General features: G+C 50.7%; 3 protein-coding genes and 1 long non-coding RNA gene across 14 annotated transcripts; 1 reads left to right on the top strand and 3 right to left on the bottom strand.

The window, feature by feature from the left end:
* Positions 1 to 337: 337 nt before the first annotated feature.
* Positions 338 to 4,487, bottom strand: slc2a8 (solute carrier family 2 member 8). The gene is made up of 10 exons (XM_029163383.3): positions 4,341 to 4,487; positions 3,911 to 4,073; positions 3,634 to 3,840; positions 3,384 to 3,483; positions 2,709 to 2,920; positions 2,472 to 2,621; positions 2,270 to 2,378; positions 2,013 to 2,174; positions 1,798 to 1,943; positions 338 to 1,665 (listed from the first exon to the last, which is right to left on the bottom strand). The coding sequence occupies exons 1-10, from the start codon at positions 4,448 to 4,450 to the stop codon at positions 1,519 to 1,521; spliced, it is 1,506 nt and encodes a 501-aa protein (XP_029019216.1). The 5' UTR covers positions 4,451 to 4,487; the 3' UTR covers positions 338 to 1,518.
* Positions 4,488 to 4,807: 320 nt separating this feature from the next.
* LOC114862743 (tetratricopeptide repeat protein 16) lies at positions 4,808 to 10,305 on the top strand. 11 transcript variants are annotated; one of them, XM_029163379.3, is made up of 13 exons: positions 4,813 to 5,070; positions 5,453 to 5,622; positions 5,711 to 5,801; positions 6,022 to 6,159; positions 6,306 to 6,406; positions 6,501 to 6,630; positions 6,928 to 7,142; positions 7,259 to 7,548; positions 7,914 to 8,055; positions 8,223 to 8,388; positions 9,188 to 9,321; positions 9,415 to 9,505; positions 9,742 to 10,305. In XM_029163379.3, exons 1-13 carry the CDS (start codon positions 5,050 to 5,052, stop codon positions 9,979 to 9,981), a joined length of 1,929 nt encoding a protein of 642 aa, XP_029019212.1. In that variant the 5' UTR covers positions 4,813 to 5,049; the 3' UTR covers positions 9,982 to 10,305. The 11 variants fall into 11 exon arrangements, 5 of the variants coding, with proteins under 5 accessions (XP_040928320.1, XP_029019215.1, XP_029019212.1 ...); XM_029163381.3 differs by having other exon boundaries at positions 4,814 to 5,070; positions 6,603 to 6,630; positions 9,412 to 9,505; XM_029163378.3 differs by having other exon boundaries at positions 4,815 to 5,070; positions 9,412 to 9,505.
* On the bottom strand, positions 6,257 to 7,013 carry LOC129604534 (uncharacterized). The gene is made up of 3 exons (XR_008695497.1): positions 6,900 to 7,013; positions 6,475 to 6,685; positions 6,257 to 6,393 (listed from the first exon to the last, which is right to left on the bottom strand). It is a non-coding gene; the product is annotated as an uncharacterized LOC129604534 (long non-coding RNA).
* Positions 10,306 to 11,258: 953 nt separating the features above from the next.
* Positions 11,259 to 14,210, bottom strand: mymk (myomaker, myoblast fusion factor). Its single transcript, XM_029164064.3, has 6 exons — positions 13,867 to 14,210; positions 13,615 to 13,729; positions 13,178 to 13,326; positions 12,988 to 13,104; positions 12,383 to 12,523; positions 11,259 to 12,273 (listed from the first exon to the last, which is right to left on the bottom strand). The coding sequence occupies exons 1-6, from the start codon at positions 13,999 to 14,001 to the stop codon at positions 12,073 to 12,075; spliced, it is 858 nt and encodes a 285-aa protein (XP_029019897.1). The 5' UTR covers positions 14,002 to 14,210; the 3' UTR covers positions 11,259 to 12,072.
* Positions 14,211 to 14,220: the final 10 nt, after the last annotated feature.

Below are 14,220 nucleotides of genomic sequence, written 5' to 3'. Positions count from 1 at the left end.
AGAGAGGAGGGGTTGAGGAGACAGGCTGATGGCACCGGTAGGAAGGATCTCCGGTGGCGTTCTGTGGAGAACCTGATACTCATCAGCCTCACTACACTCACCCAGTTTGTGAGTGTAGGAAAAGGGAAGAAAGGAGGAGGATGTGACCATATATGGATCCTGTGACGGTAGATAACAAAATATATACTCTTTAAATGTTGTGCCTCCATGTAAACTCGTTTTTAGTTTATCAGTCTAAGCTTCAGACATCATATTATAGATGTGATGAACCAGTAAATAATTACAGTAGTGTACGTTACTGGACCTTCTTTAAATAAGTTGACACAGTGACGTCATCTGTGAAACGTAAAACTCACCAGACAAATCCAGGAGCCACTGCTTTAATATAAAGAAATTAAAGACATGTCAGTTACTTAAATGACTTGTACATCACGTATTTAGCTAAATTCACTGTCCTGATCATTACATTCTTTTCTAGAATTTTGATTCCATTGCGGTAAAAAAAATCCCGATGTTATATAAAGTATGGTTGTATTACAACTAACACAAAACATCAGTTTCATAGCTTCACTTGAATTCATAGCAAACACGTATAAAGATATAAAATTGTATAAATCAAGAGCAAAAGAAGCATTTTCCAAAGTGATTACAAAGTGATTTCTCAGTGGACTTTACCATCAGCAACAGTTCTATACTGACACAGGAAAGAGGACAGAACCCAGAGAACAGACAGATGCGTTTTCACTAAGCTTTGGTGTTTTTTCGTTCTTACATTTTGCTGTGAACATTAAAACTGTCGAACTGCGGAGGACGTGTTAAACCTCTACAGAACAGCAGTGTGCAGAGCATCAGTGGCTGCAGGTAGCAGCGTTCACTCTCATTACTGGAGCGGTTACACACCGGTACTCAAAGCAAACCAATACAGCGAGCTGCCTGTAATCCTACCTTTACAGGGTTATAATCTCAATGTCTTGGTCCATCATTCATTTTAAATAGCCCAAAACATCATAGCGGCCTCAATATCATTTAGTCTGATTTCAGCTCATTAATAAACATGAAGGAAATATGGCCTGGTGACACTAGAAGTAATGGCAGAGCTGCTGTATTGGATTGAACGGTATGGAGGTGTACCTAATAAAGTGGCCACTAAACAGAGGGGCCGTTTTCTTCGGAGTTCTTTGTTTGTGATCAGTACAGACACAACAGAATCTACGAGTTCATCACAGCAAAATGGGCAAAAGTTCCAAGGGTCTGAGTAAGTAAACGCCCCCATGATGTGACGGATCCCTGGTTATTACAGCAGCACCACAGACTGCAGCGTCCACAGCAGTCATCAAGGTAAATCCACATGTCTGTCAGACATCAAGTCATCATAAAACAGGATTTAGTTCAGTCTGTGAGACAAGAAATAAACAATAATGTTTCAATCAACTTCTTAGTTTAACCTTGATAAAGATTTTCAGTTTTTAATGTGAGCTTTTTTTGGTATGTGGAGAAGAGTGGGAGGAGGGGGAGAACTCATGGACCAGATGTTCCTCTAAAAGTAGCTTCGATCTGCTCCAGGGTCTTGCCCTTCGTTTCTGGGAGGAAGATCATGGTGAAGACGATGCTGAGGGTGCACATCGAGGCGAAGAGCCAGAAAGTCCCTGCGCTGGTTAGAGCCCCCTGGAAAAGGCAGCGGTTCAACACAGCAGACACACCAAAGGACAGCTGTTCATTGTGGATGCTTCACCACCACACCTGTCACATGAACAAATGAGTGTTCTGAACACAGTGGCTGAACGAGTGCGGCCTCACCATCATATCTTGGAAGGTTTTGGTGACGACGAACGCCATGCCCCAGTTGGTCAGAACGCAGACGGCGCTGGCGAAGCCCCTCACTTTGACAGGGAAAATCTCTGACATCACCAGCCACGGGATGGGACCCCAGCCCAGAGCGAAGCCTGAACACAGGGGGGAGGTCATGGAGCAGCGTTGGTCCCATCTGACAGCAGGCAGGAGCCGGACCTCACCTGCGATGAACACGGCCATGCTGGTGAGGGCCAGCCAGGCCAGCTCTCCTCCGGCTGTGCTCCGCGGCTCCAGCATCACGCTCAGCACGCGGCCGCTTTGCATTTCGGTGATCAGGTAGAAGTAAACCCCAAATGCTGTGGTGCTCAGCGCCATGGCAACGCCTTGATGATTGACACAGAAAAGCATCCGTCACCCTAACTGAACAGACTGCACTCAATAATAATCTAGAATTAAATATCTATTTTGTTGCAAATACCGGAGATGATGAGAAGGACTTTCCTTCCAGCTTTGTCCATGATAACTGCTGCTACTGCTGTAAAGACCACCTGAATCACACCCACAATCACTGAAGCCAGGTCGCTCCCCTAAAACATAAGAACATTTACATCCTTTGAATAAAATCAATATCTATGTCTTAATGGTTTTGGTTATTAGTTCAGGAGTAACCAACGCCTCACCTTAAAGTGTGCTTCCTCAAATATGGTCTCAGCGTAGAACATGATGGCATTGATCCCGGACATCTGCTGAAAGAGCATCAACGTGATCCCGATCAGCAGAGGCTTGTAGACGCCGGGATCCTTCAGGTCCGACATCTGGAAACTGGAACCCTGAGGGAAGACGGGATCGGTGGAGCAGGTGAGGTGCCGGTCCAGGCTGCAGGACCCGCCTCGGTTCTGATGTGCAGCATTTCTCACCTGCTGGTCGCAGGCGTTCTCGATTTGCCTGCACTCCCATTCAACGGGGGCGTCCGGGCCCCGCAGGAACTGCAGAGCCTCCTTGGCTTCCTGCCTCCGGCCCTTGGACAGGAGGAACCGCGGCGTCTCCGGCATGAAGCACATACACACCAGGAGCAGCGTGGGCGAGATGGAGCAGCAGATGGCCAGCCAGCGCCAGTCCAGGAAGAGGCCTGCAGCACACGCACGTTCATCACACACATCATACACAACCGCTGGACAGGAACTGGGCTCGTCTGGAGCGGCGTCCAGAGCGTCCAAACAGGACAGGACAACCAGCGCCACGGGACACAATGCTTCTATTGGGAGAACGTGACCAGCATCAACTTAACCAGATTAGCAGGAAGCGGTGAGGCTGCTGCGTCCTCGTCACATGACGGGCAGGTTGTGTCAACTCATCACAAAGCTTAAACCAGAGCTTCAAAACAGCGTCACAAGGTGTCATAAGCAGGAAGACACATTTAGATAAGGAGGCAGACTTTATATGGCTACGGTCATAGGTAAGTTACATTCATGGGCACGATACAGCTTGTAAACCTAGTGAGTGAGAAAGTTCACGTTCACTTTAATTCCTTTTATGTCACCAGGGTTTCCCCTTTTTTGAGCCCCAGTCTGTTTGGACTGTACTGTTCGTACCTCCCAGATACGCCCCCATGATGCCGATGACCACCATCAGCTGCACGCAGGAGCCCAGAGTGCCCCGGACCCGCTCGTGTGCCATCTCAGAGATGTAGAGCTGTGAGGCGAGGCAGACGGAGAGCAGGGGGGTGGATTTAAGGCCCAATAAGGACAGGCAGAGCAAAACAAGAGGCAGAAACCCACTACAACACAGTGCACAGTGCACAGTGAGTGATGAAGGATCCTGGGCCCCTCAGGAGCTTCTTACCGGGACGACCAGGGACGTGACGCCGCTGGCGAGGCCGGTGAGCGCCCTGCCCACGTAGAGCATCCACCTGTTCTGAGCGGCGATGATGACGGTGAAGCCGAAGACGAAGGGCAGCGAGCAGAACATGAGGCTGAGCTTCCTGCCGATCCTGTCCACCATCCATCCCCCCAGCAGGCCGCCCACCGCCGCTCCCACCGTCACTACGGACTGATGCAGCGCAAACACATCTTTGAGCATCACGGTGTCGCCTCGATGTTCAAAGGTACAATGATCATACCCCAAACCAGGAGCCCTGGACCGGGTCCAGCCGCAGACGCGGGTCAGCGCTCACAGAGAGCTCTGGGATGGCCGGAGAGCTGTAGCCCAGCACGAAGCCGAAGCTCATGGGACCCAGAACCGATGCCACCGTGGCCAGGTACAACTTCTTGTTCCTGACTTTGCTGGGATTGAAAGAGGAACAAAATACAGGATGTAATGGTTGTAACGGCAAACCTGCAGCACAGCAACGTGCAAAGAGCAGCGTCACCAGGCTGCCACAGATGACGTCATCTTCTTCCTGCTCCAACAGGAGGCGCTGGCCTTTCACACGCTGACGCACTGGTCAGTAACTTCTGTTACAGACCTTTGGCTCCATAACACTAAATGTAGGACAAACCCCTGAACGCAGCAGAGCTGCTGGATGCTCCGCGGCTCAGCCGAGTCCTCACCTCAGGTACGCGTCCTGCTCCGACAGAAGCCCCGTCAGCGCGTTGTCCGCGTCCGCGTCCGCGTCCGCGTCCGCGTCCAGCAGGCGGCTCCTCTCGCTCTGGATGTCCATGCTCCCTCCCGTCTGCCTCTTACATCAATCACGAGTCGAGTAAAGTTCAAGCAAAGGGGAAAACAAGAGCGCCTGTGGTTCCACGCCGCAGAAGTGGAGCCGCGGGAAAAAAGAATAAGCGACGGCGCAGGAGGCCGTGAGGCTCCAGAGGCTCCAGAGGTTCCAGAGGTTCCAGAGGTTCCACCGGTGGAACCGTAGCGTCGCTGCGTCTTCTCCGACCCGGCGGTTCCCTTTGCCTTGTCAACAATTCAGTCAGCTGATCTCAGTGTGCCTGCCCTGTGGTTTCCTGCTCTGTGGTTTTCAAAATAAAAGTCTGTTGGCGGTACAGCACGTGGTATGTGACATCCAAAGCGTTTTTTACCCGTATTTGTGTTTTTAATTAATCCTTAGCTTGGTTGTCTTTGTCTTAACACAAAGCTTCTCAACACCCAAAATCAACAAGTAAACAGTTCGAACGGCCCTGGAAGCGGTAGGAGGGGAGTTCTCTTAATGCTGTAAACTCTTTGTTTACATGTTCGTTTCCATGGTGACGGACAGTAGAGACACAGCGAGCAGATTTGCTAGACTAATGCTAACAAAACAGCTGTTTCAACAACATAATGGACGCTCGTGAAGAGACGGTAACAATTACTAATGAACATTAGCGCGTAACTACTGAACTAGAAATTAACAGTCAACTAGCTAGCTCACCAAACGTAACAATAGTTACATTAAAGTTGTTTATGCACATATATATTCTCTTATTTTACTTTATTTTATTGTTTTGGGCCCCATTATTTGGGGTGTGGTCCAAATGGGACCAGTACCAAAAGTTGGTGCTCCAGAGCCCAAAAGGTTTTTTTGTTGATGTCTGATTAATGATTGTTGATTCCACGTTTTCTGGAATTTAGGTTTGAAATTAGGCGATTGTTTGTTTTTTTGTCAGGATGTTAACACGTGTTGGTCAATCTGAGCTACACAGTTGTTTTCAGTTCGGTTTTTCGTTCGCGTTGTCCTCCACAGGCAGAGGAGCCAAGTCTATTTCCCACTGCTGTGTCGGAGGAGCAGCTGGAAGAGGCCAAAACAGAAAGCACCTCGAAGCCTCTTTATGTCTCCAGTCAAGTTTTCCCGGCACCCGGAGAGAAACGGATGCTGCAGGGGAGCCTCATCATTCAGAAGAGAGCCTCAGAGCAGTGAGGATCATGGACAGTTTAAAATAAATACAATACAGAAATCTTTTTTTACAGGGTAAAATAAGGTCCATGGTGTGTTTATTTGCAGTTACATGAATGGAAAAGAGGCCATGGAAAAGTGTCAGTATGAGAAAGCTGTGATCTGCTTCTCTAAAGGCATCAACCTGCAGCCAGAACAGGTGCTGCTCTAACTACACAGTCATCTCTGTCAAAATGAACAAACAGTGGCTGGAATTTACACATACTGTAATGTATGTATATACAGTATATATGGACAATTCTAAATGACTGTTAATAACCCTGTTAAAATCATAGTGCTTAAACACCACTTCAACACTGGGACCCATCTTTGTTTACTCAGGGAGACGCTCAATGACTTGAGTTGTGTGTTTTTTCCAGACTCAGCTGTACGTGAGCCGCGCCGAGGCCTATCTGCAGCTATGCGACTTTCAGTCAGCAGCAGCATGCTTTAAACAGGCCTGCGTCCGACAGCCCCGATCCTTCAGTGACCGCTTGGCCTTTGTTTACTATCTCCAGGTAAGAGTCTGTCAGAGCAGGAAAGAAGGAGATCAGGTGACTGAAGTCCACACCCACACATTTGTGTGACGAAGCCAGGAATCGAGTGTCCACCAGCTCTAGCTTCCGATGACGAGAGAGTAATTCTCTGGTTTTTGGCTTTCCAGGGCCAGTGTTTGTTTGATCGAGGTCTTTTCCTGGATGCATTGGAATCCTTCACTAAAGCTGCACAGGTCAAACCGGGCTGCAGGACCTCTGCAGTCAGAAGGTCAGGAGCCAGTTACACGGCAAAAGGGTTTTTGTGGTTCTCCCTCTGGATTACAGTAGGTAACTTACCTGAGCTCTGATCATCCCTGCTCCAGCCTGGCCTGTCTGACAGCTGCAGGGCATCTCACTGACTGTCTGCAAGTGCTGAATGACTGGATAGCATCGGATGAACCCACCTCTGACCTCTATGTCCTCAGAGCCAGACTCCACAAGCAGATGAACCAGGTCACCGCAGTATATTAGAAAAAGCAGCAGCACGTGCACTTCATATGTGAGGCATCTGAAAGGGAGTGGAGCAAGAATGTCAAAGGCAGCAGAAGGAAGTATTCACTTACTGGCAAGCAGAACTACAGGGAAGTGTGTAAAAATAAAATCAAGGAAGCCTTTTCTTAAACTAACAGGCGGAAAGGAAATAAAGTACTTCCAAATATTTAGGCTTAAACATTAGTTGGTAGAGATGAGGTAAATGTAAAATGTCCCGCTCACACACTAACCTAACACCACATGTGCTCTTTTCTCCAGAACTCCCAGTGCTATCGCGATGTGCAGTCGGCGTTATTGTTGAAGCCCAGCTGCCCAGAAGCAGAGGCGCTGCTGCTGCAGCTGCGTGAAGCGGGTGAAGGAGCCAGACGAGCGGCCGTGGGCAGAGCTTTGACTGGTCACCTGTCTGAGGCGCTCAGCTTGATCAACCTGGCTCTGGGGAACTGCCCAGAGGACGGCCGCCTCTATCTGTGCAGGTGCGTCTGCACATATATGATGACATGAAACGCCCGTAGAGTTGGCGTTCACGTTGTGATGAAAGCAGAGGATTTGTATTTGGTATCAAACTGGTGCTGTCTGTTCTGCCCATCAGAGCGATCCTGTACCGACGTCTACAAGACTTCTCAGCAGCCATTGAAGATCTGCTCCAGGCTGCGGAGCTGAGCGAGGCCGAGGAGGCCGTCAGACGCCAGGCAGAGGCTCCGGACGGAGGCGCCCAGCGTGGCTGGCTGCAGAAGGAAGCAGAGCTGCAGCTGGTTCTCACCTACAACGACCTGGCCGTGCAGTGCTTCGGCAGAGGCCTCTACGCTGAGGCCACAGTGCTGCTGAACAAGGCCGTGCAGGGGGAGAAGGGCCTGGCTGGCCTGTACCTGAACCGAGGGGGTGAGGCAGTGTATGCGTCCACACAAACACACTCACAGTTTGTATGAGTATGAGAGGAACAAACCAAATGACAGATCCTGTACATGGATTCTTTGCTGCTTGTCCTGTCTGTAAATAGAAAAGACTTTAGTCGTTACTTGTTGTTGGAATGTGTTCAAAAGCTGCTGATCCACGTGGTGCGAGTTAAATATGTGAGACAGACAGGTGAACCTGATCAACCTGATCATCAGCCTGTCAGCTGATTCACTTTAAGCATTTGTTTCACAATAGAAGGTGTGTGGTTGAATGAGCTGCATTCATTTGGTGTGACACCAAATAATCAGCTGTTCTGAACGTTCATTCACGGCGCATGAATTGTGTGTCAGATTGTTTCTTCAGGCAGAGGGAGTGGTCCTTCGCTCTGGCTGACTACCAGCAGGCGGAGGAGATGCTGCCTGGTGAACCCGCTGTCCGACTCCGCCTCGGCGTCGTCCACCACACGCTGGGCTCATTATATTTTGAGGAAGGGTCAGAACCACACAGAAACACAAACAGACGTCCACTCAGGCCGCGTTCACTTTGAATATGAAGTTGGAAACACGACAGATGTAACATCCAGATGGATCACATTCAAGCAGCCTGTTTCCAGATGTGGAGGTCCGACGCACACTGTTTGTGTGTTTGTGTGACTGCAGGCGTTTCCATGATGCAGCTGTCATGTTTTCTGCGGCCGTCCGTCAAAACCCCACCGCCAGTCGCTACTATGAGAACAGATCGAAGGCCTTTCGAAAGGTCCTGAACTGGGAGAGAGCCCAACAGGACTTGATCTGCACACTGATCCTGGACCCCACCAACGAGGAGGTGAGAGAAACTGTAGCAGGAGCACAGTGTAAAAGCAGGATTGACGCTGACTTCATTAACATTTACACAGATTGTGTGTGTGTGTGTGTGTGTGTGTGTGTGTGTGTGTGTGTGTGTGTGTGTGTGTGTGTGTGTGTGTGTGCGCGTGCGTTCATGTGCCTGTGTGCGTGCGTGCGTTCGTGCGTGTGTGTGTGTGCATTCATGTGTGTGCGTGTGTGTGTGTGTGTGTGTGTGTGTGTGTGTGTGTGTGTGTGTGTGTGCGTGCGTGCGTTCGTGCGTGTGTGTGTGTGCATTCATGTGTGTGCGTGTGTGTGTGTGTGTGCGTGCGTGCGTTCGTGCGTGTGTGTGTGTGCATTCATGTGTGTGCGCGTGTGTGTGTGTGTGTGTGTGTGCGCGTGCGTTCATGTGCCTGTGTGCGTGCGTGCGTTCGTGCGTGTGTGTGTGTGCATTCATGTGTGTGTGTGTGTGTGTGTGTGTGTGTGTGTGTGTGCGTGCGTTCGTGCGTGTGTGTGTGTGTGTGCATTCATGTGTGTGCGTGTGTGTGTGTGTGTGTGTGTGCGTGCGTGCGTTCGTGCGTGTGTGTGCGTGCGTGCATTCATGTGTGTGCGCGCGCGTGTGTGTGTGTGTGTGTGCGTGCGTGCGTGCGTGCGTTCGTTCGTGCGTGTGTGTGTGTGTGCATTCATGTGCGTGCGCGTGTGTGTGTGTGTGTGTGTGTGTGTGTGTGCGTGCGTGCCTGCGTGCGTGCGTTCGTTCGTGCGTGTGTGTGTGTGTGCATTCATGTGCGTGCCTGTGTGTGTAGCTGCCTCCTATGATTATGAGTCTGTTTCCTGGCAGCAGTGTGTCTGATGTCTTGTCCAGTCCTGCAGCACAAACAGTCAGAGTTGAGCTGATGGAAGCCGTCCGAGCCTTCAGTTCTGGCTCTGATCAGCAGAGGTCAGCAGGACAGCACATTACTGACTGCTTTATGTGGACATCAGCTTTACCCACTGGCCCACGGCTCAAATGCTGCTTCCCTGTTGTTAGCAGCCTGTCACAGGACCCGTGTGAAGCCGGCCGGGGCCTGAAGCTGTGTGTAAACCAGCAGGAGCTGATGATGAGTCTGAAGAGCTTTGTGCAGGTAAGAAATGTAACAGATGCAGAAAGTGAAATACACATGAAAGCAAACATAGTTGTATAACACTGAAGTTATTTAATTGAGTTTTAACATGACCTAGACATGGTTCGTCTCAGTAAGTACTGTGGGACTGATGCTGACCTTCCATCTTCCTCTGCTACGGCTACACAGTGGATATTGAGTGATAGTAGTAGTCGCTGATGACGTCCTACTGAACTACAGCTGTTTGACTGTGGCAGGTTAGGGAGTCTCTGTCATCTCTCCATGAGCCGTGCACCACACTGACACCTGCCTCAGCTCACAGCATCCACCACCAGAGTGATCCACAGAGTGATCCACAGAGTGATCCACAGCGTGATCCACAGCGTGATCCACAGCGTGATCCACAGAGTGATCCACAGCGTGATCCACAGCGTGATCCACAGCATGATCCACAGAGTGATCCACAGAGTGATCCACAGACTGACCCAACGCATTGATCCACAGAGTGACCCACATAGTGATCCACGGAGTGATCCACACAGTGATCCACAGACTGACCCAACGCATTGATCCACACAATGAGACAGACAGAACCAGGACATACTACAATAACTGGGAGTGGAGGCCACATATGATATCAGCAGACTGGAACCATAGAAAAAACGTTGTCTAGACTGTGTTTGATGCTCATATTACTAACTCATGTCATACTACTGTACAGTGAAATTAGTCAGTAGAGCGGCCAGTGACAAACCTTCTACTGGTCCACTAGGTGGCAGCACAGACTGCTCTGTAATACTAATGTTCATGTGTGACAGTGATCCAGTCTAATCTGATGCTTGCTTCACTCAGCTGTCACAGGTTCATCTGATCACAAAAGCTGCACACCTAATAATTACATAAGACACAAGCAAATCTGTGTGTGTGTGTGTGTGTGTGGTGTGTGTGTGTGTGTGTGTGTGTGTGTGTGGTGTGTGTGTGTGTGTGTGTGTGTGTGTGTGTGTGTGTGTGTGTGTGTGTGTGTGTGTGGTGTGTGTGTGTGTGTGTGTGTGTGTGTGTGTGTGTGTGTGTGTGTTACTGTGTTACTGGGTGTGTGGTACAATCTGACACTAACTACACTTTACGTGCTGTTGATGATTCTTTGCCGCCGTCTCGTGTCGGCAGCAGCTGTAGCTGAACCCCCCCCCCCCCAAACTGAGCGTTCAGTTAGAGTTAGATGTTGATTAGGTAGAATTTAGGTTCCTTTTAGTTGGGGATCACAGACCATCGCTAGACTACAGCTCCAGTCCTGTAGTGAATGTGTGTGAGGGACAGACTGTGGTTGTAAAGAAGTTGAAAAGTGTTTCACACGTGCAATAAAGAGCGCGAGTTTCCATCCTGGGAGGGGGCGGAGCCGGGCCGAGGTGCCGGTGGCCCAGCCAGTCCAGACAAAAACACTTTTCTCCGGGCACCGAGCTGGCGGCTTGGCCCGGCTCCAGGCGTCCTCGGGAGGAGAGGTTCCTTCAGGTTGTGTCTGAGACGCAGGCCGAGTTTGTAGTCTTTGGGTCGTGTTCGGAGCAGGTGACGTGTTCGGACGCACGACTCCGTGTCCTCCGGAGTGAGTTTGGAATTGGATTAGTGCTGCTAGACTAGAGGGGGCCTTGAATTATGTACCACTCAGGAATTCTGTCAGTGTTCAGGCCTCAGCAAAGTGCAGATCACTGCGTTATGATAATATCTTCAGTCAGAGGCCGGTAAAATTCCATCCCGCTCCCAAAGCCCACTGAAAAACCAGCTCACTGCACTGAATTTTATTATCAAAAGCTGAAATCGTGAAAAACAAACACACACGGAACCGAATTTACAAAGTCTGATACTGTAATAAATAACAATATATTAAGAAGTAAGGGTTTAGTTCAAACCAAACAAAAGCCACAGTCTGTGACGAGTGACGAGTCCACCTGTCGGTTCAGAAACGTTCCCCTCGGCTCCACACGACACATTTGGCACTAAGAATGTAATAAAGTGGTCAAATGTGCTTTACAGCCTTGTAACCCTCATAACTGGACTCAGCAGAGTGGTCTCGCTCCCGAGGAGAGGGAGGAGGAGGAGGGGTGTGGACAGACATGAGCAGACGAAGGCGCTCCCCAGACCAACATTTCTAAAGACAATTTATATATTTTGGAGGGATGAACCACCCGCCTGTTTGTTCTCCCCATAAATCCTGCAGTCAGTTTTACTGGCTCGTCTCAGCCACCGTCTCTGTCCGTGCTGTGTGTTCTGACCCGTACTGGGTTTGGACCGGTGCCTCCAGGCTGTGGTCTGTCCAGGCACCGCCGGCCCAGGTCCCCTTAAATCTTAGCCTCAGCTTTGTTTCTTTACTGAAGACGCTGCTGACCTTAAATGTTCTAGCAGCCAATCCGGGTTTTTCCTACGTTTTTGATAGTTGGTTTCCTGCTCAAGCAGATCGTCTTCCCAGCCTTGTACAGGTTTATCAGTGTCCGGCTGACAGCTCGTTGGTGACTTGCCCGTTTTCCCAGTCTGACTGCGAGCTGCGCCTTGGGGATGAAGCCTTCTGGTGAGTCTGAGGCAGCGCTGTGTGCTTTGGTTCACTTCCAGCCGTTCAGCTCCTTCAGCTTGCTGACGCTCGTGCCTTTGAGGGGGCTGGAGGGCGGGGGGCTGTACAGAGGCAGAGTGGGGGTGATGGAGCCACGTGTCCACGGCTTCTCCGTGGGGACCGTCCACACGGTCCGAGACGGCTTCTTCTTGGGTTCGTCTGTCTTCTCCTTGGAGGAACCAGGGGACATGGTCTAGAGGGACACATTTCAAGGGGATCAGGTCCAGCTTACAGCACCTCTACGACTACGCTCATGTTGGATGTTAGCGTCTGGCCTCAGCGTTGTGGTAAATGTAACGTACGCAGCAGCAGAGGGTGAAGCAGCTTAGCTTAGCAGCGTTCCGCCCCGTCCCGGCGTGGCGGTTCTTCTTGGGCAGCAGCAGGATGAAGGACACGGCCAGAGACAGGTGGTAGAAGCTGTGGACGTAGGCGTAGTCCCACTCCTGCAGACACACACGTGACATGTGAGGCGGCAGCTGAGGCCCGCTTACAATGGAATAGAACTTTATTTGTCATTGTACAAATACAACTAAATTATGGGTTCACCCAGCAACTGTTCACTGTTCAAAGAAAGCCATATCTAAAATGTAGAATAAACAAAAAGAAAAATACCCACATCTCCATATGTGACGTCTGTGTGAGGTCATATTCACACACGTCTGAATGAGGTATTGAAATTCCACCGTGATATTACACATTAGTGTTAATGCTGCTCATGTGAAGGGGACAGCTGTTCTCGTGTGGTGCTGAGGGGTCTCCTGTGGCTTTGCTTTGACACCGACCTGGCTCAGTCGGAGGACGACCCATGATTCCCGCGCTGCGTTTATCACCCTGTACATTACGAACAAGATGGCGGCGCGTCGTTCCCCGCAAACGTTCACTTTTTTCTGAGTCTACTGACCATCACCTGAAAATAGAAGCGTAGCATCAGGGCCAGGGCTCCGAAGCAGCACCCTGGGCCGACCTGCTGCGTGTACACCGTCTTCTCTGGATACACGGCCCTCAGCTGCTTCATCTTCTGCAGCTGCACAGTGATGTGGTCAGAGTCCATAATTCATTAACATTTACAAATAGTGAGCAGCTCTCCAACCGCTCACCCATTTGACAGTAATGATGAAAACAGCCGATCCGATCGGTCCCGAGTAGATTCCGTAGCCCCAGCGGTCCTGGTAGATCCTCACTGCAATGGTCAACACCCCGAACATGGTCATAGTGGAGCGCTGGGGTTCATCAAAGTCACCAAGAGCTGCGCCGAGGAGACACATAAGAGCAAATGTCAGCGTGCTCCCTGGAACAGGCTGCAGGAGCTCAGGCCTGTCCCTCGATCCAGAACAGACCGGGACAGCTGTCGCAAAGCAGAGCATGTGTTCATGATCATGTGCGTTGGCGAAAGCTTATCTGAGCAGGAAACATGTGGCGTGAGCAGCTGCTTGGGAAGTTCCTTTGGGGAACTTAGCCCATTAACATGTTCCAGAAAGGAGCAGGACATGAACCGTTCTCTGGGTCGGTTCCTGATTTTAGTCAAAGCACCCACCTATGAGTGTGACCCACATGGACAGAGCGGTGCCATAAACACTGAAGTACTCCAGAACATCGTATCTCATGAAACACAGGATGGAGAGGCCGGGTCCATCGCATGCGTGGTACACCTACAGCAACACAACCAGCGAAACACAGCAACAGTCAACGACAAGCCTCAGTGGCACCAAAGCCCAGCATCCGACTCCGTATAACAGCACAGTCAGTTCAATCACTGCCACAGACATCGCCACACTTTCTCTCTCACCGCCGTGAAGAACATGGTGAAGAAGTAGACCATGGCCTCCATGTGGAAGCCGCGCTTGGCTGCCACGCTGGCCGTGGGCAGGAACACCAGGCTGCTCACTGTCGGCAGCAGCATCTTGGCGATGAAGGCGCCCATGGTGGAGATGAGGAGCGCCCTGCGTCCTCAGCCGCGCTCCTGACTCAGTGTGGAGGCGATGCAGCCGCGGACCCTCTCCTGCCCAGCTGTCGCGCTCCCTTTAAGCTTTAAATGGCTGCATGTGCAGTGTCATCGCTCAGCAGCTGTTTGGGCTGCGCCGAGGCCGGCTGGACTCCCTCCTCTGTTCCCCTCGGACTGGGTTTCCTACAGAGCTTCTGG

This window comes from Betta splendens, chromosome 9 (assembly GCF_900634795.4).
Source record: "Betta splendens chromosome 9, fBetSpl5.4, whole genome shotgun sequence".
Taxonomy (NCBI): Eukaryota; Metazoa; Chordata; class Actinopteri; order Anabantiformes; family Osphronemidae; genus Betta; species Betta splendens.
Note: the sequence above shows the minus strand (reverse complement) of the source record. Positions and strands in the feature narration are given on the sequence as shown.